A 24,484-nucleotide genomic window follows, 5' to 3' on the forward strand; every position below is an offset into this window, starting at 1 on the left:
CCTTTTGCTTATTCGTACTATTTATTCATAGTTTTACTGTTTTCTGCTTTCTTAGGTTAATAGATTCAACAATAATAATACATTTTGGAGGATTATCACCTTAGCGGGTGTACCCAGGCCCTCTCTCAAAGCAAAGCGGTAGAATGAACTGTTGGGTGTTCTCTTTGACCATTCCCTCTTAAAAGGAACAGTACTTGTGCCCTCCTTGCTTCCTCTTGTTTGTTGTGGACACCCTTGTATGAGACCCAGTGGAGTTTACATGTTAATGGGAAGATCCGTGTATTATTCTGTGCTTCTGCAACCATTTAAAATGGATTTCCAGAGGGGGAGTGGGGCTTTACCTGCCTGAGCTCCAGAGGGAAGAAAGCTTCCCCAGAAGCTGCAAGCAGGTTTGGTCTCATCATTCCTCTTTTAAAATTTTGAGTTTTCTGGTACAGGGATGCTGTTAATTCTAAGCCCTTAGGTTCACTGGAGATGCCTTCTAGCCTCCTTGAGAGAGGCTGCCAGTTGGAGCCCTCAAGAAGGAAACCCAGCGTGGATTGACATGGCCCTTAAACCAGCTCGAGCCCTAGAACCTCTCTCTGATGTTATATAACATCAAGCAGCTGCAGCATCCAGAATCACTTTATTCCCTGCAGTGCTAAATGGCAGGTGGAGGAAGCACTGGCCCTTTAGTGATTCTGAAGTTTCCAGGAATAATTTGATTGCGTCTTTAATTCTATTTTTATTTTTCCCATATTTGGATCACTCATGCTTTGGGAAACAAGCAAGAAACCATTTTGTTACCTCTGTCTTCCCATTCATATCCCTAGCCACTTCCTTCCTCCCTCCCTTCCTTCCTTGTAATTGGATTTAAAATGTTGTGCCAATTTCTGCTGTACAGCACCTAGCCTATTTCTTTTTGGCTGTCCCACGGCATATGGATTTCCTGGGCCAGGGATCAGATCTGAGCTGCAGTTGCAACCTAAGCCACAGCTGTGGCAATGCTGGATCCTTAACCCACTGTGCCAGGCCAGGGATCGAACCCACATCCCAGTGCTCCCAAGACACTACTGATCCCATTGCGCCACAGTAGGAACTCCTTTTTTTTTTTAAGGAGACTTTCTTGATTTACAATATTATATTAGTTTCACGTGTACAGCATAGTGATTTAAAAATGTCATAGGTTATAGTTACTATAAAATATTGTTTGTATTCCCTGTGCTGTACAATATATCCTTGTAGTTTATTTAATCCATAACAGTTTGTACCTCTTAATCCCTCCCCCTATCTTCCCCTCCCCGCTTCCTTCTCCTCACTAGTAGCCACAGTTTTGTTCTCTGTATCTCTGGGTCTGCTTCTTTTTTGTTATATTCACTAGCATATTTTTTAGATTCCACATGTAAGTGATAAAACGTGATAGTTGTCTTTTTTCTATCTTATTTCACCAAGCATCATACCCTCCAGGTCCATATATGTTTTTGCAAATGGCAAATTTTCACTCTTTTTTATGCCTAGCCCATTTCTTTAAAAAAAAAAAAAAAAGTTCCTAGAGAATGGAGAGAGTCTTGGAGAATTCTTGAGGAAAGAGTGACCAGCGTATTGTTGCTTGAGGCCTTGGGTGGAGTTTGGAAGAAAGGGATGTCCCTGCTGGAAACTGGCTACAGGTTGCTAGATGCCATGGTCACCAGGTGCCTTAGTGGTGTGTTGCTCCTCGAAGGACTGCAGCCATCTCCAGAGAGGAGTTGTCTCTCTCCACCTTCTGTTCCCTGGGCAGCAGTAGAGTTTCTCTTCCTTAATGTGTGGTGCTGACTAGCTTTGGAGTTGCTTCTGAAATTCTGGGGGATGGAAGGAATGGGGAAAATCAAGCTGAGTAGGTGATTCAGCCTTAATGTTTGACATAAATACATGGGTTAAGGACATCAGTGGGTTTTTTCTTATGGCTGATGGAATAATAAAGTCGAGTGATTGGAAAAAATGGGGAAATACTTCAAAAACCAGCTCAAATTTCTGAAGTAATGATGTCAGTTTTGCTCTTTGTGGTCATGTTGTTTTTCATATTTAATTATTCATATTTGTCAGCATTATATTCTAGATATACTAATCCTTTGTTATCTATATTGTTAATAGTATCTAGGCTGCAGCTTATCTCTTAACATTATTCACATTGTTCTTTTTTATTAAAAAAATCTGTAATTTCATTGTAGTCAGTTTAAGCAGTCTTTCCAATTGTTTGATAGTCTTTTTCATGAGTGAAAAAGCAAGAGGATATAGGAGAGGCATATTTTAAAGATTGGAATACGGTTTTCATCAGCATCTTTGGGTTTAATTTAAATTAAAAAAAATTTTTTGGCTGCAAACCTGCCATGTGACAGTTCCTGGGTCAGAGATCAGACCCATGCTGCAGTTGTGGCCTGCCCCATAGCTGCAGCACTTATCCTTAACCTGCTGTGCCACATGGGAACTTCTAAATAATTTTTTTTTTTTTTTTTTTTTTTTTTTTTTTTTTTTTTTTTTGGCAGCGCCTGTGACATGTAGAAGTTTCTGGCCCAGGGATCAAACCTGAGCCACAACAGCAGCTTGAACTGCTGCAGTGACAACACCCAATCCTACTGAGCCACAAGGGAATGCTTGGATTTTTAAAATTTTGATTTTGTGAAATTATTCTAGACATTACTTTGTCTTTAAGGTTTTAGTAGAGCCAAGCACTTGCTTTACATTTTTTCATAAGTCTTTCAATCTTATTCAGAAATTAAACTAGAATCCTTCAAGGTATCAACTTTTGTCTTTCTACCTTTGCTCAGAAGTTCCTGCTTGTGTGGCTGATTTGCTGAGAACTTGGTAATTCTTGCCTGTGGTTGGCCAAAAATCTTTACCATCATGCTGAGCAGAGTTAAAATTAAATCTCTCTGCAGCATAGGGCTAGAATTTCAGATGGGCTTACAAATGACTTTTTTTTTTTTCATTTGTTTGTTTTTCGGCCTTAATTGTGCTAAAAGCACTGGTTCTCTACAGGGAGTGATTTTGCCCCCAAGGAGACATTTGGCAATGTTTATAGAGACATTTTTGGTTGTCACAATTGGGAAGACGCTACTAGAATCTAGTAGCTACAGGGTGGGAAATGCTGCTAAACATCCTATAATAAAGGATTTTCCGGGCCCAAATGCCAGCGTTGCTGAGATTGAGAACTCCTGTGCAGTCTTGGTATCTTTTACAAACAATTTGCCGTTGTTCCCCTCCCCCTCGAGAGCTAAGTGGAAAGGCTGGCCATTTCTTTTTTTCATGTCTTAGGTTATTTCATGAGTTAGAGTGATATTGGTCCCCTTGCTCTTAGATCTCATTTTAAAAGATATGTTTAATTTAGAATCCACTGGTACCTTTTAGTATTAGTGCTATGAAGATTTATTTCTTCCCAAGGAGCAACTATGATGAGAATTTTTTTCCCCCTCAAACTGGCTTCCACGACTATTTTGGAGGTGAATCACATTTTGGTTTGCATGAGTTTTTTTTGTTTTTGTTTTTGTTTTTTTCAGCTTTTTAGGGCCACACCCGTGGCATATGGAAGTTCCCAGGCTAGGGGTCAAATTGGAGCTACAGCTCTTTCTGCAGCTCTTTTTCATCAGGGTTTATTACAGGTTATTAAATATAGTTCCTATGCTTACAGTAGGACCTTGTTGTTTATCCATTATATGTATAATAGTTTGCATCTGCACCCAAATTCCTAATCCAAACCTCCCATGCTCACTCATCTCCCTTGTCAACCACAAATCTGTTCTGTATGTCTGTGAGTCTGTCTGTTTCCCAGAAAAGTTCAATTATGTCATGCTTTAGATTCCACACATAAGTGATATCACATGGTATTTATTTTTGTCTGACTTGACTTAGTATGATAATCTCTAGTTCATCCATGTTGCTGCAAATGGCATTATTTCATTCTTTTTCATGTCTGAGTAATATTCTGAGAAGATTCACACCATGTCTTCTTTATCCATTTATCTGTCAGTGGACCTTTAGGTTGTTTCCATGTCTTTGCTGTTGTAAAATAGAGCTTCTATGAGCATAGGGATGCATGTAGCTTTTCAAATTATAGGTTTGTCCAGATACATATCCAGGAGCTACATTGCTAGATCATATGGCAACTCTATTTTTATTTTTTTTTGAGGAACCTCCATACTATTTTCCATAGTAGCTGCACCGGTTTACATGCCTACCAACAGTGTATGTGAACTCCCTTTTCTCCTCGCCTTTGCCAGTGTTTGTTATTTGTAGACTTTTTAATGATGGTCATTTTTAATGGTGTGAGGTGGTATCTCTTTGTCTTACTCCTTTCTTTGGGTTTAGTTTTCTGCTTTTTTTTTTTTTTTTCATCTTTTTAGGGCTGCATGTGCAGCATACAGATTCCCAGGCTAAGGGTCTAATCAAGCCGCAGCTGGTGGCCTACACCACAGCCATAGCATCACGGGATCCAAGCTGCATCTGCAACCTACATCACAGCTCCCTGCCACGCCAGATCCTTAACCCACTGAGCATGGCCAGGGATTGAACCCATGTCCTTAAGGATACTAGTTGGGTTTGTTACCACTGAGCCACATTGGGAACTCCTCCTGTTCTTAATTTTTTGAGAAGTTTTATGATTTTCACTCTCAGTTATTTTTTGACATATTAATTTAAGACTATGAATTTTTCTTTAAGAATAACTTTAGCAATATCACACAATTTTAAAAATCAATTTTATGGGAGTTCCCATTGCGGCTTAGCAGAAACGAATCTGCCTAGTATCCATGAGGATGCAGGTTCGAGCCCTGGCCTTGCTCAGTGGGTTAAGGATCCAGCATTGCTAGGAGCTCTGGTGTAGATCAAAGACAAGGCTCAGATCTGGCATTGCTGTGGCTTTGGTGTAGGCTGGCAGCTGCAGCTCCAATTCTACCTCTAACCTGGGAACTTCCATAGGCCACACATGTGGCCCTTAACAAAAAAGGATTTATTTATTATATAATTTATGTACAGTGAAATTAAAATATGCTACCTATGCAGATCAATGACTCTTGACCGATCTATATACCCTGTTATCATCACCCTGATCAAGACAGCAAAAATATCTCTCATACCACTTTGTAGTCAATTTTCCAGGCAACCACTAAACTGATTTCTGTCATTATAGGTTAACTTGGCCTGTTACAGAATTTTATATAAATAAAATTATGCATAACATATTGTTTTGATTTGGCCTCTTGCTTGGCATAATGTCTATGAGATTCATTTGTTGTTGCATGTGTCCATAGTTTGTTCCTTTTATATTACTGAGTAGTATTCCAGTTGCATGAATATATTACCCCTTATTTATATGTCCATCATATGTTAATGGACATTTAATCTTATGAAGAAGGCTTCTTTGAACATTCCTATAAAGTTGATTTTTTATTTGCTTTTTAGGGCCACACCTGTGGCATGTGAAAATTCCCTGGCTAGGGGTTGAATTGGAACAGTTGCCAGCCTACACCACAGCCACAGCAATGAGGGATCCTTAACCCACTGAGTGAGGCCAGAGATTGAACCCAAATCCTCATAGATACTAGTGGGGCTTGTTACCACTGAGCCACAATGGAAACTTCCAGTTTTTTTTTAATTAGAGATATGTTTTCATTTCTTTTAGATACAATACCAGTAAGTGAATTATTGGGTCATGTGGTAGGTATATGTTTAACTTTATAAGAAACTGCCAAAGTGTTTTTCAACATGATTGTACCACTTCACACTCCTGTCAATAGTGCATGAGAGTTCCAGGTGCCCCATATCCTTGTCATCATTTGGTATTGCCAGTCTATTAATTTTAGCCACTATAGTTTATTCATCTTGTCTGGAATCTTAGTCCTTCAATTCCTGGTTGTCTCAGCATCTCTTCAATTCCTTCAAAAGGTTTTATTGTTGTTGGTAGTTTGTTTAAATTTACTAAAACATTTCTAGGTGTTTTTGGTGCAAGCTTTGATTTGCTGCAAGCTATTTCATCTCAGCTGGAAGTAGAAGCACCAAGCCAACCTAAAAATATATATACGGAATTCCCCTTGTGGCTCAGTGGAAATGAACCTGACTAGTGTCCATGAGGATGTGGGTTTGATCCCTGGCCCTGCTCAGTGAGTTAAGGATCCAGTGTTGCCACAAACCGTGATGTAGGACAAGGCTCAGATCTGGTGTGGTTGTGGCTTTGGCTATGGCATAGGCCAGTGGCTATAGCTCCGATTTGACCCAGCCTGGGAACCTCCATAATGCCTCAGGTATGGCCCTAAAAAAAAGGACAAAAAAAAAAAAAAAAAAAAAAAAAGAAATATCAAACATAATAAAAAAAATTAGAGCCATAGTGTTTAAAAATGGTAAAATGAACTGTGTCCCAGTGCTCTTTTCAATTGCTATGAATACAGGGCTTGTCTTGCTTCATCTGTTTCCCCGGCCTTAGGTTATTTGGATGTGCTAGTTCCTTAACATTGTACAAATTTATCTGTAAAAACTTCAGAGGGAGTTCCCGTCATGGCGCAGTGGTTAACGAATCCGACTAGGAACCATGAGATTGCGGGTTCGGTCCCTGCCCTTGCTCAGTGGGTTAACGATCCGGCGTTGCCATGAGCTGTGGTGTAGGTTGCAGACGCGGCTCGGATCCCGCGTTGCTGTGGCTCTGGCGTAGGCCTGTGGCTACAGCTCCAATTCAACCCCTAGCCTGGGAACCTCCATATGCTGCGGGAGCGGCCCAAGAAATAGCAACAACAACAAAAAGACAAAAAAAAAAAAAAAAAAAAAAAAAAAAAACTTCAGAGTGTATCTACTGTATTGCCTAACATGTAAAGTACCTGAAAAACAACAAAGCAAAATAAACACCATGCTATTATCACACCTAAATTTTTATTTTATTTTTTTATTTATTTATTTTTGTCTTTTGTATTTTTGGGGCCACACCCCATGACATCATGGAGGTTCCCAGGCTAGGGATTGAATCAGAGCTGTAGCCCCTGGCCTACGCCACAGCCATAGCAACGCAGAATTCGAGCCCATGTCTGTTACCTACATCCACAGCTCACAGCAACACCAGATCCTTAACCCGCTGAGCGAGGCCAGGGATCAAACCTGCGTCCTCATGGACACTAGTCAGATGCATTTCCGCTGAGCCATGACAAGAACTCCACACACCTAAATTTTTAAAAACAGTAATCCCTGATATTATAAATATGCAGATAATCCCTGATTATCTTAAATTATTTTTATGTTAATTTATTAAAATACCTACTATGTCCACCTTTAGTTGATTTGTCTTTTAAATCTTTCTAATATATAAGCTTTTTAAATAAGAAGAAATAATAATTATAAATAAATAATTTTAAAAATATAAGCTATGGTAGAACCTATCTCCTTTTTTTTTTTTTTTTTTTTTTTTCTTCATTTTTGGCCACCCCAAGGCATTTGGAGTTCCTTAGCCAGGGATCAGATCCCAGTCACAACTGTGACCTAAGCCACAGATGCAGAAATGCTGGATCTTTAATCCACTGTGCCAGGCCACGGATCGAACCTTCGTCCCTGTGCTCCCAAGATGCCACTGATCCCATTGCACCATGGTGGGAACTCTTTTCTGAGACCTATACAACAAACAGCTCATAGCAACACCTCATAGCAAGCAACGCTGGATCGTTAACCCACTGAGCAAGGCCTAGGATCAAACCTGCAACCTCATGGTTCCTAGTCCAGATTCATTTCCGCTACACCACGACAGGAACTCCCATAGTGGGAACTCTTAACCTACCTCTCTTTTGTTTTCTTTTTTCTTTGCAACTCATTCATAGAAGAAAAATATTCACTTGTTCTGGGTTTTGCACATTTCTAGATTTTGCTACTTGCATCACCGTGGTCTTATTTATCAAGTTTAATGAGGTCCTTTGTCCCTGTATTTTTGCAAACTGTGAGTGAGATATCAAGGTGTGCTCAGATTCATGTTCAGTGTTTTGACACACACACATCATAGGTTGTGGTGTATATATCCTATCATGTGATGTCAGGAGGTACCTGGTAAGACTTGGAGTCCATCGATCTTTGTTTATACAGATGTGATTGAGCAGGAAAATATGGAATAGCTGGAGGAAAGGACCCTGGACCCTTTGTACTTTACACTGTCTAATGAATGAAATGTAGGGTTTTTTTTTTTTTTCAAAGCTCTTCATCTGCCTATCATATTTGTTGTGTTGTAACTCATTCCTCGAAGCTTATGTCAGTGTTTGTTGGTGTTTATATAACTCTGGTGATTACTGCTCACAGCTGGTTTCCATGAAGGAGAAAGTTCAGAAGTATTTGTCACCAGATCTGACTCCATGATTCTGAGCTTGGGTGGTAATGGTCACTGAATTAAAACATGCCGATAACACTTTTCCTTTGTCAAAGCACATGTCTCTACCTCCTTCTTGAATCTTTTATATTTTTTCCTCAGTTGTTTTATATTCTAAAATTTTGGGATGGGCTATTTTTTGAAGTTAAATTAATTGTTTTGGTTAGGTTGTAAATTCACATGGTTCAATATTCAGAAGGTACAAAAGAGCACAGTGAGGAGTTCCCATCGTGGAGCAGCGGTTAGCGAATCCAACTGGGAACCATGAGATTGCGGGTTCGATCCCTGGCCCTGCTCAGTTGGTTGAGGATCTGGCATTGCCGTGAGCTGTGGTGTGGGTTGCAGACACGACTCGGATCCCAAGTTTCTGCGGCTCTGGCGTAGGCCCGCAGCTGCAGCTCCGATCCGACCCCTAGTCTGGGAACCTCCATGTGCCTCAGGAGCGGCCCAAGAAATGGCAAAAAGACAAAAAAAAAAAAAAAAAAAAAAAAAGCACAGTGAAAAGTTATATTTTGATTTAGGGAAAATTTATTAATTTTGAAATAATTTTATTAAGAATAGTTTAAGATGTGGTATGTATCATACAACATTATGTAAAAACCAGAAACTTCACCGTAAGCAACAAGAAACAGTAAGGAAGCACTTGTAAAACACTAACTTACATGACAACATACTTTAAATATTAGCACATCCATTATCTAAAGCCCCTTTAATAAGCAAACAGTAGTTGTTGAACACAGAAACTAAGGATTCATTCAAAGAATGCTAAGTTGTAAGGAGCTAGTTTAGACTTGTGTCCTGTATATAGGAAAGGGGAAACCTGTGTCTGAACTCACTTTTCATGAGAATTGTATTTGCTATGTCTGATTCTTTAATAATTGCTGCTGTGCTTGGCTATATTCAACCCATGCCAGACAGAAGTTCACATCCAGACTTCACAAGCTGGAATATTTGATATTGAATTTGTGACATTGAAAGACTGTCAGGTTCTGTTCTTCCTCTTCCCAGGAACAGCCCACTCTGCAAGGTAGAAACTGGAAGAAATAAATAGTTGTCAACAAGTTCTTACTGTCCAACAGATCGAGTTCAAAGCCTTTGACTTGACATTCATAGCCTGCCCTCTATACTTTTCAGTCCTGTCTGCCTACTTTCTAACCTTGCCTCCAGCTGTTCCTCCAAGTGGTTACCAAAAAAATTTGCTTGTGAGGAGTTCTTGTTGTGGTGCAGTGGAAACGAATCTGACTAGGAACCATGAGGTTTCTGGTTTGATCCCTGGCCTCGCTCACTGGGTTAAGGATCCGGTGTTGCTGTGAGCTATGGTGTAGGTTGCAGATGCAGCCAAATCTGGTGTTGCTGTGGCTCTGATGTAGGCTGGCAGCTACAGCTCAGATTCAACCCCTAGCCTGGGAACCTCCATATGCTGCACTTTCGGCCCTAAAAGGACAAAAGACAATCAATCAATCACTCAATCAATAAATGCATGCATGCTTGTGAAATAGAAAGACAATAGAAGGCCTTAAGGCCAGGAGAACATCAGAGGTCATTATCAGAACCAGGTCAGAAGACCTAGCAAAATAACAGATTGAAGTGTGCCCACCCAGCCCCGAGTTGCTGTGTAGGTCAGCTGCAGTTGTTGGTGGAAGTGGCCAAGTTAGCAGTGGATCATACCTCCCCTCTTATGGAGTCTGCTGTCTAACCACCTGTTCCTTTGGGAGGAGTAGTTTGATGGCCTCCCTTTTTAGGAGGGAAGAAGTCATGGCTCTGAGTTAGGAGGAAGGTGTCAGTAATACTCTGTGACAATGGCATGGGAGTATTAGCTCTTTGGAAGGATGGGAGACCTGAAGGAATGATGGTCTTTAAGAAAACTAAGAGTTGCCGAGCTTTTCTCTTTTTTTGGTCTTTTTGTCTTTTTAGGGCTGCACCCGCGGCATATGGAAGTTCCCAAGCTAGGGTGGAATCAGAGCTGTAGCTGCCAGCCTACGCCACAGCCACAGCAACGCCAGGCCCGAGCTGCATCTGTGACCTACACCATAGCTCATGGCAACACCGGATCCTTAACCCACTGAGCGAGGTCAGGGATCAAACACCCAACCTTAGGGTACCTAGTTGGATTGTTTCCGCTTCACCCAACGGGAACTTCTAAGCTTTTCTTCTTGTAGTGCTTCAAATGGAAATGGAAGAGTACTGTTTAAGGCGGGTAGTGAATGTGGGAGGATAGCTAGTCAGACTTGCAGTTCCACTTTGGAGCTTCCATTCTGTTCCTCATGTTTGGCTGGACACAGGAGCAGTGGTACCTTGCTTTCTCAGCAGGTGAAATATGTCCACGAGCTAAGGCTCATATTGCATTCTCAGTGCCCACTTGCCGCCCTGGACTCTGTTGCCTTTAGGGGATCTTTTATAATTGTGAGAGGATTGTGATGTTTCAATCTCTTGTTCGTGTTAATGATATTACAGCGTCCTATCAGGAACTTTCTTTGGTGCCTTCCTTGGCCTTATCCCTTTTGCTCTTCAAAAAGTAAAGGTTATACCTAAAACTTTTACTGGGTTCTAATGTAAGGGCCAGGAAGATGCTTCCAGTGCTGCTGCAGGAGAGCAAATCAACCTGGACATTCACTTTTGAGTGTGTGTGCATGCGTTCCCACTCTTGTACATTGGACCCCCAACTTTTACAATGGACAGCTTAGCTTCCCCCCTCCCCTAAACTCTAGGCAATGGGACATAGAATGCTAGGAAGAAAAGGCCTTTGGAAGTAGTCCTTCTTAGAACAGGGGTTGATGTCTGTGCTAGAATCTTGAGTCTGCACTTAACTTTTCCTTGGACAACAGTCTCCTGGAAAGAGACTGGGCAGTGGTTGTTGGGTTGGAAGGGCACTCCTGCTGCTGTTTGCTTAATTTGTTTTAGTCAGTATTGAACTGTATGTGCTTTCCTAATCATTCCACCTTGTTTAGAGTCTAATAGACACTTTTGCTTATGTTCCTCTGTTTAGAATGTTCTTTCTTTTCTTTTTCTTTTTTTTTGCTTTTAGGGCTGCACCTGCAGCATATGGAGGTTCCCAGGCTAGGGGTCGAATCAGAGCTACAGTGGCCAGCCTACACCACAGCCACAGCAACGCTGGATCAGTAACCCACTGAGTGAGGCCAGGGATGGAACCCTCAACCTCATAGTCCCTAGTTAGATTCGTTTCTGCTGTGCCATGATAGGAACGTTCTTTTCTTCCTTTAATATCTGCTGTCTACTCATTCTGTTAGGCACCTAGCAGAATGCCTAAGGTGTTAGTTTCACCTTTCCCCAAAACCAGCAATAGGGAAGGCTGGATTAGATGTCCTTTCCCTAAGTGTTATAGCTATTAGGCACTCCATTGTATACGTGTTTTCCCACATGGACCATTCCATTGTGCCTTGGCACAGGACCTGGTACATAGTGAATACTTGAATGTATGTTAGGCTAAACTAAAAGCGGAGGACAGGAGAAGAAAAAGTGGTTAATTTGTGGCAGTCTCAAGTGAAAAGGTTTAGAATGTGGAGTGTGTGTGTATAAGGAACATTCATTTTGTAAAAATAAAATGCAGTTCACATTGGTCATTTCTGCTTCTCCCTTTTCTTCTCTTTTTTTTCTCATCTTTTCTCTTCTCTCCTTTTCTTTTCTTTTCTCTTCTCGTGGCTACACCCATGGTATATGGAAGTTCCCAGGCCAGTGATTGAATCTGAGCTACTGAGGTAGGGTTCTCAATCCACTGCGCTGGGCCGGTGATTGAATCTGAGCCACTGAAGTAGGGTTCTTTTTTTTTTTTTTTTTTTTTTTGTCTTTTGTCTTTTTGCCTTTTCTAGGGCTACTTCTGCAGCATATGGAGGTTCCCAGGCTAGAGGTCGAATCGAAGCTGTAGCCGCTGGCCTACGCCAGGGCCACAGTAACTCGGGATCCGAGCTGCTTCTGCAGCCTATGCCACAGCTCATGGCAATGCTGGATCCTTAACCCACTGAGCAAGACCAGGGATCGAACCTGCAACCTCATGGTTCTGAAGTAGGGTTCTTAACCCACTGTGCAACAGCAGGAACTCCTGAAATCTTTTTTTTTTTTTTTTTTTTTTACTGTAACAATATTTTTATTTTTTATTTTTATTTTTTTAAATAATTTTTTTTTATTTTCCCACTGTACAGCAAGGGGGTCAGGTTATCCTTACATGTATACATTACAATTACATTTTTTCCCCCACCCTTTCTTCTGTTGCATCATGAGTATCTAGACAAAGTTCTCAATGCTATTCAGCAGGATCTCCTTGTAAATCTATTCTAAGTTGTGTCTGATAAGCCCAAGCTCCCGATCCCTCCCACTCCCTCCCCCTCCCATCAGGCAACCACAAGTCTCTTCTCCAAGTCCATGATTTTCTTTTCTGAGGAGATGTTCATTTGTGCTGGATATTAGATTCCAGTTATAAGTGATATCATATGGTATTTGTCTTTGTCTTTCTGGCTCATTTCACTCAGGATGAGATTCTCTAGTTCCATCCATGTTGCTGCAAATGGCATTATGTCATTCTTTTTTATGGCTGAGTAGGATTCCATTGTGTATATATACCACACCTTCCGAATCCAATCCTCTGTCAATGGACATTTGGGTTGTTTCCACGTCCTGGCTATTGTGAATAGTGCTGCAATGAACATGCGGGTGCACGTGTCTCTTTTAAGTAGAGTTTTGTCCGGATATATGCCCAAGAGTGGGATTGCGGGGTCATATGGAAGTTCTATGGATAGATTTCTAAGGTATCTCCAAACTGTTCTCCATAGTGGCTGTGCCAGTTTACATTCCCACCAAGAGTGCAGGAGGGTTCCCTTTTCTCCACAGCCCCTCCAGCACTTGTTATTTGTGGATTTATTAATGATGGCCATTCTGACTGGTGTGAGGTGATATCTCATGGTAGTTTTGATTTGCATTTCTCTTATAATCAGTGATGTTGAGCATTTTTTCATGTGTTTGTTGGCCATCTGTATATCTTCTTTGGAGAAATGTCTATTCAGGTCTTTTGCCCATTTTTCCATTGATTGATTGGTTTTTTTGCTGTTGGGTTGTATAAGTTGTTTATATATTCTAGAGATTAAGCCCTTGTCCGTTGCATCATTTGAAACTGTTTTCTCCCATTCTGTAAGTTGTCTTTTTGTTTTCTTTTGGGTTTCCTTTGCTGTGCAAAAGCTTTTCAGTTTGATGAGGTCCCATGGGTTTATTTTTGCTCTAATTTCTATTGCTTTGGGAGACTGACCTGAGAAAATATTCATGATGTTGATGTCAGAGAGTGTTTTGCCTATGTTTTCTTCTAGGAGTTTGATGGTGTCCTGTCTTATATTTAAGTCTTTCAGCCATTTGGAGTTTATTTTTGTGCATGGTGTGAGGGTGTGTTCTAGTTTCATTGCTTTGCATGTTGCTGTCCAGGTTTCCCAGCAATGCTTGCTGAATAGACTTTCTTTTTCCCATTTTATGTTCTTGCCTCCTTTGTCAAAGATTAATTGACCATAGGTGTCAGGGTTTATTTCCGGGTTCTCTATTCTGTTCCATTGGTCTGTCTGTCTGTTTTGGTACCATTACCACACTGTTTTGATGACTGTGGCTTTGTAGTATTTCTTGAAGTCTGGGAGAGTTATGCCTCCTGCTTGGTTTTTGTTTCTCAGGATTGCTTTGGCGATTCTGGGTCTTTTGTTTTTCCATATAAATGTTTGGATTGTTTGTTCTAGTTCTGTGAAAAATGTCATGGGTCATTTGATAGGGATTGCATTGAATCTGTAGATTGCTTTGGGTAGGATGGCCATTTTTGCAATATTGATTTTCCCAATCCAGGAACATGGAATATCTTTCCATTTCTTTACATCTTCTTTGATTTCTTTGATTAAAGTTTTATAGTTCTCGGCATATAGGTCCTTTACCTCCTTGGTCAGGTGTATTCCAAGGTATTTGATTTTGTGAGGTGCAATTTTAAAAGGTATCGTATTTTTGTATTCCTTTTCTAATAGTTCATTGCTGGTATACAGAAATGCAACTGACTTCTGAATGTTAATCTTATATCCTGCTACTTTGCTGAATTTATTAATCAGTTCAAGTAGTTTTGGGGTTGAGTCCTTAGGGTTTTCTATGTATAGTATCATGTCATCTGCATATAGTAACAGTTTTATCTCTTCTCTTCCTATATGGATGCCTTTTATTTCTTTTGTTTGTCTAATTGCTGTGGCTAGGACTTCCAAAACTATGTTGAAGAGCAGTGGTGAGAGTGGGCATCCCTGTCTTGGAACTCCTGAAATCTTAATTCTGATCCATTCTGATATATAATTGAAGTTCAGGTTCTCCACACAAATCAATACTGCTACCCAATATGGCTGACCAAGCCCCACAGCTTTGTGTGCTCCTGGACTGTTGAATGTGGTTGGGAGAATGGAGTTCGGCCAACCAGGGTTTAAAGAATAACATTTTCCATGAGAGAGCTGTTTACATCCTCATTTTACAAATGTGGGAACTATGGCTCAGAGAAGTGGAACCCATGAACATAGAACTAGTAAGTGACAGAGCCGGTATTCAACACCAAGATTGCCTGACTACAAAGCTTTTTAACTGTCTGCTCCTGTTTTCCTGCTTATTTCCTATATACCCATAGGTAAACATTTTTAACCTTTTAAGGTTTCAGTTTATCATATTTAGAATGAGGGGAGAAAAAACTCACCTTGTAGTTATTGTAAGAAAGAAGAAACCAAACCCATTCTTTGTAACTGGAATAGTGGTAGTCACAGTAAAAGTAGCAGCTGTTTTTCATATCATTTACTATGTGTCAGGCATCATCCTAGTGCTTTATTTAGCCTATCTCATGTAATCACTACCACAACCCTCTCAGGTTGAGGAATAACACTACAAATGTTATTTTATAATTGAGGAACAGAAAGGTTATAAGGGCAGAACTGACTTTCACACCGCACAATCTGACTTCAGTGTCTGTACTGAACCCCTAAGCTCTGTTACCTCTTGAGACATTAGTTTCCAACTCCATGCTGTTCTAGAATCTAGCATCAATATGAAAGAGACCACAAGGAACCCAGAATGGTAATGGGGCGGGAGGGGCTACACCAAGCCATGGAAGGTGAGCAGTAACAGAATATCTGCGACAGTCATGTTCTCAGTGATGAGATGACCCTTTGGTATTTTTTGGTGGTTGAGTTTATAGGATGATGATCTGTGATATGTTTTTCTTTCAGCTTGGTAGTATCAGCTTACTGGTTCATTCACTGAGCCCTGGTCTCCCTTTACCAAAGTCTACAGGGTTGAATGTTTCTTCCTGACTCCATACTGGTATTTTTTTAAAATGTTGACTGTATAAATGAGAAAAAAGGGACAACTCTCCGTTACAGAAAAATTTCAGATAATTAAATGTGGAAGCAAAAGAGAGAAATAGAAAACCACCATTAGAACACCACAGCAATAATTACTCTAGGTAAAACCCACTGATGAATGTTGAAATTAGTAGATGAAACTTTTAAGCATTCTCCAAGCGTCAAGTACCCTCTCCCCCAAACATTTTTTTGTATGTGGTTTTAACATATATCCAGAAATTCTTCGGTGTCTCTCATTCTAGGAAATGGAACTTAATTCTCTTCTCCCTGAATGTGTGCCAGGCTTAGTGGTCGGCCTCTTGTGAATAAAATACGGAAAGGGAAGATAGTGATTTTATAGTGGAGAGATATTGCAGACATCATTTCAAGGTTAATGTCACCAGTAACAAATCATGTTGATACCGTGTACCCTGATAAGATGTGATGAGAAGGGTGCCTCACCTCTGTGGTATTTTTTTCCTAAAAACCATATCCCAATCCAGTTATCAAGATTGGGGGACAGTCTTCAAAACACCTGGCCAGTACTCTTCAAAAATGTATCAATGTCACAAAAGACACTGGAATTGCTACGATCTAGGGAAGACAGAAAAAATATGAAAGCTAAATGCAATATGATATCCTGAATAGGATCCTATAAGAGAAAAAAGACTTTAGTGGAAAACTGATAAATCCAAAATAACACACAAAAATAATTCCACAAAAACACCAATCTTCCTGAGTCCTTCCTTCCTGAGGATCAAGTGACACTGACCAGAGCACCTCAATTTCGCCATTTCTGTTCTAGTTTTTCTCTTACCTTTGGGAAAGACCTTTTGGTTGTGTAGTACTTGTATCTGGGAGGCTCTGGTGAACTTGGGGACAGGTCTGTGTGCTTTCAAAGCCTGCCCATCCAGCAAACAGAATGCTACTCAGCACATGAAGTTGAAGCATGTGTATATGGACTTTCCTACCCCAACCCCAGTCCTTGCTGGTGGTTGATATCACGATGGCACTCCCTCTGCCAGGAATCTTTTCCCTTTTTCCTCCTGTCCCAAAAGAAAAACCTTTAGACATTTTGTTCATCTTTTAAGTTCTCACAGTTTACCTCCCATGTAATTCCTTGTGTGATCATCCCACGAAGCAGTACATTTCATATTCCTGTGGCCCTAACATAATTATTCTTGGTTTAGCTAATTACCTCTGGCTGAAAAATGATATTTTAAACTTTTAAGTTCTTTTGGTCAGTTGGCCTGCCCCTCGTGTAGTATTTAGCCCATCTTGTCTTTTATATCTAGAAAACAAACTCCTCGAAGGAAAGAGTCTTATAAATATTCCTTGAAGCATCAAGAATGCATGTTGTAAGCTCTCCTTAAATGGTGAGTTGAGTGAGTGAGCATGTTAAACACTAAAGGGAGGAGCGTTCTCCCCGTTGGCAGAAGAGACTTGCTTAGAGTTACGCAAGTGAGTGTGAGCTGCATTTGGAACCAAGTTGTCCCTTTCTGAGTAGTCTGAGGCCATGACACTTCCTCACTCTGATTATAGCACTAAATTATATCAGGAGTAATGGCTTTCCTTTCTTGTGAGCCTACTTAGAACCAGGCTTGGTTCTAAGCATGCACACTATTTAGTCCTCACAACAGCTCTGAAGTGCGGGCATTACTGTCCTCATTTTATAGATACATCCATTGAGGTTCAGAGAGATGTAACTTGCCTTATTAGATCTCCAGCTAGTAAGTTACTGTGTTGAGATTTGAACCCTTTCAAGTCTGGCATCAAAACCCACATTTCCTCTAGTAAAGTTTGGTCCCTGACACCTCTTTCCCATTGTCTTTTCAGACCCATCCCTGGAAGACATGTGTGGCACTGAGTGTGCCCAGCTGGGGGAAGATGGGCAGCGGCCACCGCGGTGCACTTCAACTACCTCATCTCAGTCTGAGCCTTCAGAGCAGCTTAGGCGCCACCAAGGCAAGAGCCTAGCCTCCGAGGACCCCAAAAAGAAGAGAGCTCAGAAGCCCTCCCACATGCGGAGAAACATACGGTGAGCTGTGCTCTGGGGAAGAGGAGAAGGGAGGGATTAGAAGCATTATCTTCAATGCGGGTTGTCAGTAGCAGAAGGACTGGTTTGAGGAGAGTCCTGTTTCTTTAGAAGAAAAGTGTAAGCTGGGTGCCCCAATTAATGGTAAAGATGAAGGTGTTCCCACTGTGGAACTTTACCTTGCCCATTGCATGGATGTAGTGGGACTGATGTGGTTTCTCCTCCCACTTCAGCTCTCTGACCTCAGCAATGATGGTTTCTCTCTTCCGCTTGACATTATATCGCTCAAATCTCAAGTGAACCCAAGTGTTCTGTCTTATTTTAATGTTTAGAAAGCTGCTCCGGGAGGATCAATTGGAGCCAGTTACCAAAGCGGCACAACAGGAAGAATTGGAAAGGAGGAAACGCCTGGAGCAGCAGAGGAAGGATTACGCAGCCCCCATTCCCACCGTTCCCCTGGAGTTTCTTCCCGGTAAGCAGTGGACATGGCAGGAATAATCCTGTGCTACAGGGAGTTGAGGCCCTCAGTACCCACAGTGGTCAAGGACAGATCTGGAATAAGACCATGGCCTCTCAAGAATCCTTTCAAGTCGTTCAGTTTTTAGAAGGATCTCATTTAAAACGTTAAGATGGGGAGTTCCTGTCGTGGCACAGTGGTTAACGAATCTGACTAGGAACCATGAGGTTGCGGGTTCAATCCATGGCCTTGCCCAGTGGGTTAAGGATCCAGCATTGCCGTGAGCTGTGGTGTGGGTCGCAGATGCGGCTCGGATCCTGCGTTGCTGTGGCTCTAGTGTAGGCTGGTGGCTACAGCTCCAATTAGACCCCTAGCCTGCGAACCTCCATATGCAGTGGGAGCTGCCCTGGAAAAGGCAAAGAGACAAAAATAAATAAATAAATAAATAAATAAAATGTTAAGATGGGTAAAGAAGTACCTCCTCAAATTGCTCTTATTTAGATTCCCCCCCCCCATAACTTTGGATCTTAAAATATCAAGGGATTAGGACCTTTTCTAGTCCTCAGGTTCCTTTTTTAGTAGGATGTAAGAGCCAATAGAGAAAAGGGAATTTGGAAAGAGGTCTGGGGTTTTTGAGATGTTTTCTACTTCTCTCCTCAGGGGATAGTTCCCCTGAGAACCACAAAGAAGGATGGCACATCATTTTGGAAAATATGTTTGAGCTAAATGTGGTTTTGACATTCCCTTCTATCTTTTTTCTCCCTAGAGGAAATTGTCCTAAGAGCAAGTGATGGTCCCCAATTGCCTCCCCGGGTCTTGACCCAAGAGGTCATTTGTTTGGACAGTAGCAGTGGCAGTGAGGATGAAAAAAGCAGTCGAGATGGTAAGATCAAGCCAGAGGTTCCCCTCCTTCCTCCTTTCCCAGTGTTCACCGTGAGAGATTGGCTATACCTTTGAAAAGAAAAGAGTTCAGTCCATCTTCATTCAGTTTGTGGTCATGGTCTGACTCTGGAAAATTTCTTTGAGTTTTCTTGGTAAATATGTTTTCCCTTTATCTTAACTTGATGTTGGAAGTGAAAAATAATAAAAATCAAAATTTTGGAGTTCCCATTGTGGCTCAGTGGGTTAAGAACCTGATTAGTATCCAGGGGATGTGGGTTCGATCCTTGGCCTTGCTCAATGGGTGCAGTGTAGGTCGCAGATGCAGCTTGGATCCTGAGTTGCTGTGGCTGTAGTGTAGGCAGGCAGCTGTAGCTCGGATTCGACCCCTAGCCTGGGAGCTTCTGAATGCCACACATGTAGCCCTAGAAAGAAAAAAAATTTTTTTTAGTAAGTGATAACAAGTTCTAAATTTGTTTCCATGCCCTCTTGCTTCAACAACTGGCAGTAAATTATGTCTTCTCCCTGAGTTTTGGTTTTTGTGTTGTTTTGTTGGCTGTCTCAGAGGTGATTGAACTGAGCTCTGGAGAGGAGGACACTCTACACATCGTGGACAGCAGTGAGTCTGTCAGTGAGGAGGATGAGGAAGAGGAGAAGGGTGGCACCCATGTGAATGATGTCTTAAATCAGCGCGATGCTCTGGGGCGGGTCCTCGTCAACCTGAACCACCCTCCGGAGGAGGAGAACGTCTTCCTGGCCCCACAGTTGGCACGGGCAGTGAAACCTCATCAGGTACAGCAAACCTAGACTCTCCTCTTTGTCTTCTTTCAGCTTTCTTGCTGTGGACATTACCTGCTGGTGGTTGTTAGCATCACAGTTTGTAAAGTACTTGTTTGGTACTGGCAATAGCTATTGGAAAGGCCTGATTCTTCCTCCTAGTAGTTGATGCTTCAGGATTCCTGATGGATGGGAAGGGACAAGCCTCCAGTTTGCCCTATCATGTAGAATGTGCTGATCTCTTGGTTTATAATCTTGAGCCTCCTCCTATGAGATCTGCAAGATTGATTGAGATGTTCCCTGGAGAGCAGCACTTTAAGAAGTCGTGGCTCCAGGAGAGAAGGGACTTTATGATAGAAGGGATCAGAGTAGTTTGTGTTGACCCAGAACCTAGAACCAGGACCAGTGAGTGAAAGAGCCATGAAGCCTAAGGCTGACTCAGCATAAGAACTCTACCAATAAGAACTGCTCCCTGTGGAATGGGCTGCCTTGAGATAAGCCTCAGGCCAAGGCTGAGTGAAAGATCCTGTCAGGAATTTGGTACTGAAGATTCTCACCTCAGATGGGCAGCTGTACTAGGTGAATGCTTTTCTGTGTTTTCTCCAAGAAGCATGTCACTGGCCAGTAAACTAGTCAGGGGACAGGGAAACTTCTGTAGCCATCTACACCAGCTCTCTGGTATAGTATCTGCTCAATTATTTCATTTTGGCTAATTCCAGAGTAAGTAGTAAAACTAGACTCCTGGTCTTTCCCAGCCAAAGATAACTGTCTCTTTGTTCCCTGTCAGATTGGTGGGATCCGGTTCCTATATGATAACCTGGTTGAGTCCCTGGAGAGGTTTAAGACCAGTAGTGGCTTTGGCTGTATCCTGGCCCACAGCATGGGTTTGGGGAAAACTTTACAAGTGATCTCTTTCATCGACGTCCTCTTCCGCCACACGCCAGCCAAAACTGTCCTTGCCATTGTGCCGGTAAGAATTTGGGAAGGCACTGCTTAGTCATCCCTCTGCAAAGCTCTGGGAGTAATGCCTTACTGGGTGCTAAAAAGCTTGATGAACTCAGCTCTGAGCTTGTCCTCTAAGACTCTCTTTTTGGACTTGACTTTCTGACAGGTTAATACTCTTCAGAATTGGCTGGCAGAGTTCAACATGTGGCTCCCAGCTCCTGAAGCCCTTCCAGCTGACAACAAGCCTGAAGAAATCCAGCCTCGGTTCTTTAAAGTTCACATCTTGAATGATGAGCACAAGTAGGTGGCCTGCCCTCTCTTCTATGTCCCTTTCTTTTTAGACTTCTTTCCAGGATCTAGATGTCAGGGCAGTCTGTCTGGGTATGTGCCTTGTCCTCCCAGATTCCTTTTGGTTTCTTGATGTGTCCTTCTCTTTCTTCTTGCTAGTCATTTTTTCTCTACCTTGTTTTTCGGTAAAGTCAGAATTAGGTAGCCTGGGAAATTTCTTGTGTTCTGCTTGAAAATGCTTTCATATCCTGAAAAATCTTTGTGCATGGTCACATTTTCCCATGTATATAGTAATATAATAAAAATGAAACTTTCCATCTTCTAACTTGTCACGTTTTATGTTTATCTTTTCTTAGAAACCTAGTCATCAGTCTCTTAAGTACCAACCTATAGTTGACTTTAAACAGTACAACTTCCAAGCATTGAAAGGTGCAAACCTTTTTTTTGTTTCAGATTTAAATAAAATTATTTATATTTCCATTCTCTAAATTCCACCTGATTTCCAAAAATCTAAAGCTTTTTCTTGATCCAGGCCAGTTAGCCATGTTACCCTTTCCTCTCACTGATATGTGTAATTGAGAAGGTAGGTTTTCTTTTTTGAAGAGCCTGTCTTTGTTTGATGTTTGGTCACACACATCAAAATGAGGAGACTCCAGACAGACAAAATCCCCTTAGAAAAGGAAAAGGCCCCACAGGTGGCTGAGTGGCCCCACAGGTAGCTGATCACCTGCTCTTCTTTCCTAGATTTCAGGCCTGTTATTCCATATGCACTTAATGAAATACAGCAAGGGCACAAGTTGCTTAGGAGTAGAAGGAATGTGCTCAGTGTCATCTGGTCTCTATTGTTCTTTTTCCTTTACCATGTATCCTTGTTTCTTTACTCACCAGGGCCTGGGCTGGTGGAGTGCAAAATACTGCCCTTGCTTTTACTACTTTGTATTTATTATGGGAATAACGAAATTCTCCCTCAAATGTAATGTTGTAGTCATACATGTATATCCAAGGGAGTTGTCACTTTTGCTTGCCTTGTGCCATTGAATTTCTGTTTTTTGCTCTTTAACCATCATCAGTGACCTAGTTCATCCCAGTGCAATTTGTATTTCTAGGATAGTCGAAAAGTCCTCGGGCAGCTGGCCAGGCATGTGATGCTGCAACCTGAAGTCTTTAGCAATCAGGACTTCTGAATGTACATCAACATAGCTGTGATTGTAGAGATCATTTCCGAGAAGCAGGGGAAGCAATATTTTCTTTCTGTTCACTCTTGCAGGACAATGGCAGCTCGTGCTAAAGTGATGGCTGATTGGGTGTCAGAGGGTGGGGTGCTGCTGATGGGGTACGAAATGTACAGACTCCTCACCCTGAAGAAATCCTTTACCACAAGTAGACCGAAGAAAACCAAGAAACGTTCTCACCCAGTTATCATTGATTTGGATGAGGAAGATCGGCAGCAGGAGTTTCGGAGAGGTAGGCAGCCTCTCTGGGTCCTCCTAGGGGTGATTCAGGGGTAAAGAAATAGTGTCTGCTGTAGCACCTAGTCAAATGGGAAGCATTATTATTATTATTATTATTATTATTATTATTATTATTGTTGTTGTTGTTGTTTTTTTAGGGCTGCTCCCACGGCATATGGAGGTTTCCAGGCTAGGGGTCCAATTAGAACTGTAGCCACCGGCCTACACCACAGCCACAGCAACACAGGATCCAAGCTTCATCTGCAACCTACACCACAACTCACGGCAATGCCAGATCCTTAACCCACTAAGAGAGGCCAGAGATTGAACCTGCGTCCTCAAGTATGCTGGTCAGGTTCTCTAACCACTGACCCACGACGGGAACTCCAAGAAGCATTATTAATGTGAGTTGTATTGTCAGGAACCAGAAATCCTGGTCCCTGAGATGGATGGGATGACCTACACTGACTCTCAGAAGGTACTGCTATCTCTGTAGGCAGTGGAATTCTGGTGAGGCCAGGCCTCAAACCAGCTTGGGAAAGACTCCCCTGTGCCTTTCACAGAACAGAGTAATTTCTCCATTTACCAGTTCCTGGAGATATTCTGAGATAGCATTAAGAAAATATTTATGAAGTTTTTAAATCACTAATATACAGAGTAGTAATAATATTGTTTGTGAATTTATAAAAGAAGAATTTGTCCCAGTTTTCTTTTTTCTTTTTTTTTTTTTTTTTCGTGAAAGCCATTCTTCTCATAGTTCTTATTCTTTCCCTTTTCTAAGGAGCTTTTGTCTATCTGGAGAAGAAAATTTTTTTAGGGTTCAGAGACTTTTTCATTTTATAGGTCTCTTCTCCTATGATATTATGTTTATTCTAGATTTGCTTCTGTGTTAGAGCTGAGATGAATTTGTCTTTTAGCAATGAGTAACTCCAGGAAGACCTTGTCCTTTAGCTAGTTCCCTCCAGCCAGCCCTCAGAGGGTGCCAAGACAATGGTGAGAGCAGATAGAAGTGTGTGGATTATTCCCATCCATATCATCCAAACTCATGTGGGTTTTTTTTTTTTTTTTTAGGTCTGCACCTGCGGCATGTGAAGGTTCCTGGGCTAGGGATTGAATCAGAGCTGCAGCTGCCAGCCTATACCACAGCCACAGCCACAGCAGCCTATACCACAGCTCATTGCAATGCCAGATCCTTAACCCACTGAGCGAGGCCAGGGATTCAACCCACAACTTCATGGTTCCTAGTCGGACTCGTTTCCGCTGCGCCATGATGGGAACTCCCAAACTAATTTTTAGTCTTAGGCTGGTTCTCTGTAAACTCATACTCCCTGCTGCCTAGTTAGTGTAAGCCCTAGGAATCCAGTTTTACTCTTAGCCTAAAGGGAAAAAAAATAAAGAAAGGAAAGAGGGAAAAGGGATATTTACCACAAGAGTCAACAGGCCAGGTTAACATGTCACACAGATGCGCAGGTGCTTGGATGGCTGGCTCCCTTTCACCAATGGGGGCTGACTCTTGCTTTCCTGCTTCCTTCATTTCTTCTGTCTCCTCCAGGGTGCACCCCTACTTCTCATATTGTTGACTAAGAGCAGGCCCTCTCACCCTCTTACTCCGGATCCTCTTCCCTCCCTAGAGTTTGAGAAGGCCTTATGCCGTCCTGGTCCTGATGTGGTGATCTGTGACGAGGGACACCGCATCAAAAACTGCCAGGCCAGCACCTCACAGGCCCTGAAGAACATTCGCTCTCGCCGCCGGGTGGTGCTGACCGGGTACCCCCTACAGAACAACCTCATCGAGTACTGGTGCATGGTGGACTTTGTGCGCCCAGACTTCCTTGGCACCCGGCAAGAGTTCAGCAACATGTTTGAGCGCCCCATCCTGAATGGACAATGTATCGACAGCACGCCTCAGGATGTCCGCCTCATGCGGTACCGGAGTCACGTCCTGCACAGCCTCCTGGAGGGCTTTGTGCAGAG

General features: G+C 42.0%; 1 protein-coding gene across 6 annotated transcripts in view; it reads left to right on the plus strand.

Moving 5' to 3' along the window:
- RAD54L2 (RAD54 like 2) overlaps positions 1-24,484 on the plus strand; it is a 118,789-nt gene that overhangs the window by 70,674 nt on the left and 23,631 nt on the right. For 4 of the 6 annotated variants that reach the window (XR_014823187.1, XR_014823186.1, XM_021068851.2 and 1 more), the window contains 8 exons: positions 17,515-17,716; positions 18,046-18,185; positions 18,937-19,053; positions 19,615-19,841; positions 20,614-20,796; positions 20,938-21,071; positions 22,327-22,523; positions 24,142-24,484. Coding sequence is in view for 4 of the 6 variants with exons in the window: in XM_021068851.2 (XP_020924510.1) it covers positions 17,515-17,716; positions 18,046-18,185; positions 18,937-19,053; positions 19,615-19,841; positions 20,614-20,796; positions 20,938-21,071; positions 22,327-22,523; positions 24,142-24,484 (1,543 nt within the window). In the remaining 2 variants the exon portion in view is untranslated. Of the gene's footprint in view, positions 1-17,514; positions 17,717-18,045; positions 18,186-18,936; positions 19,054-19,614; positions 19,842-20,613; positions 20,797-20,937; positions 21,072-22,326; positions 22,524-24,062 lie in introns of all 6 variants that reach the window. The other 2 variants (XM_084988451.1, XM_021068854.2) reach the window with 1 other exon arrangement.

The sequence above is a fragment of the Sus scrofa genome, chromosome 13 (genome assembly GCF_054392235.1).
Source record: "Sus scrofa isolate SSC_HxYL_T2T_F1_AM1 chromosome 13, Sscrofa_HxYL_maternal_Yorkshire_Landrace_v2.0, whole genome shotgun sequence".
In the NCBI taxonomy this organism is placed as follows: Eukaryota; Metazoa; Chordata; class Mammalia; order Artiodactyla; family Suidae; genus Sus; species Sus scrofa.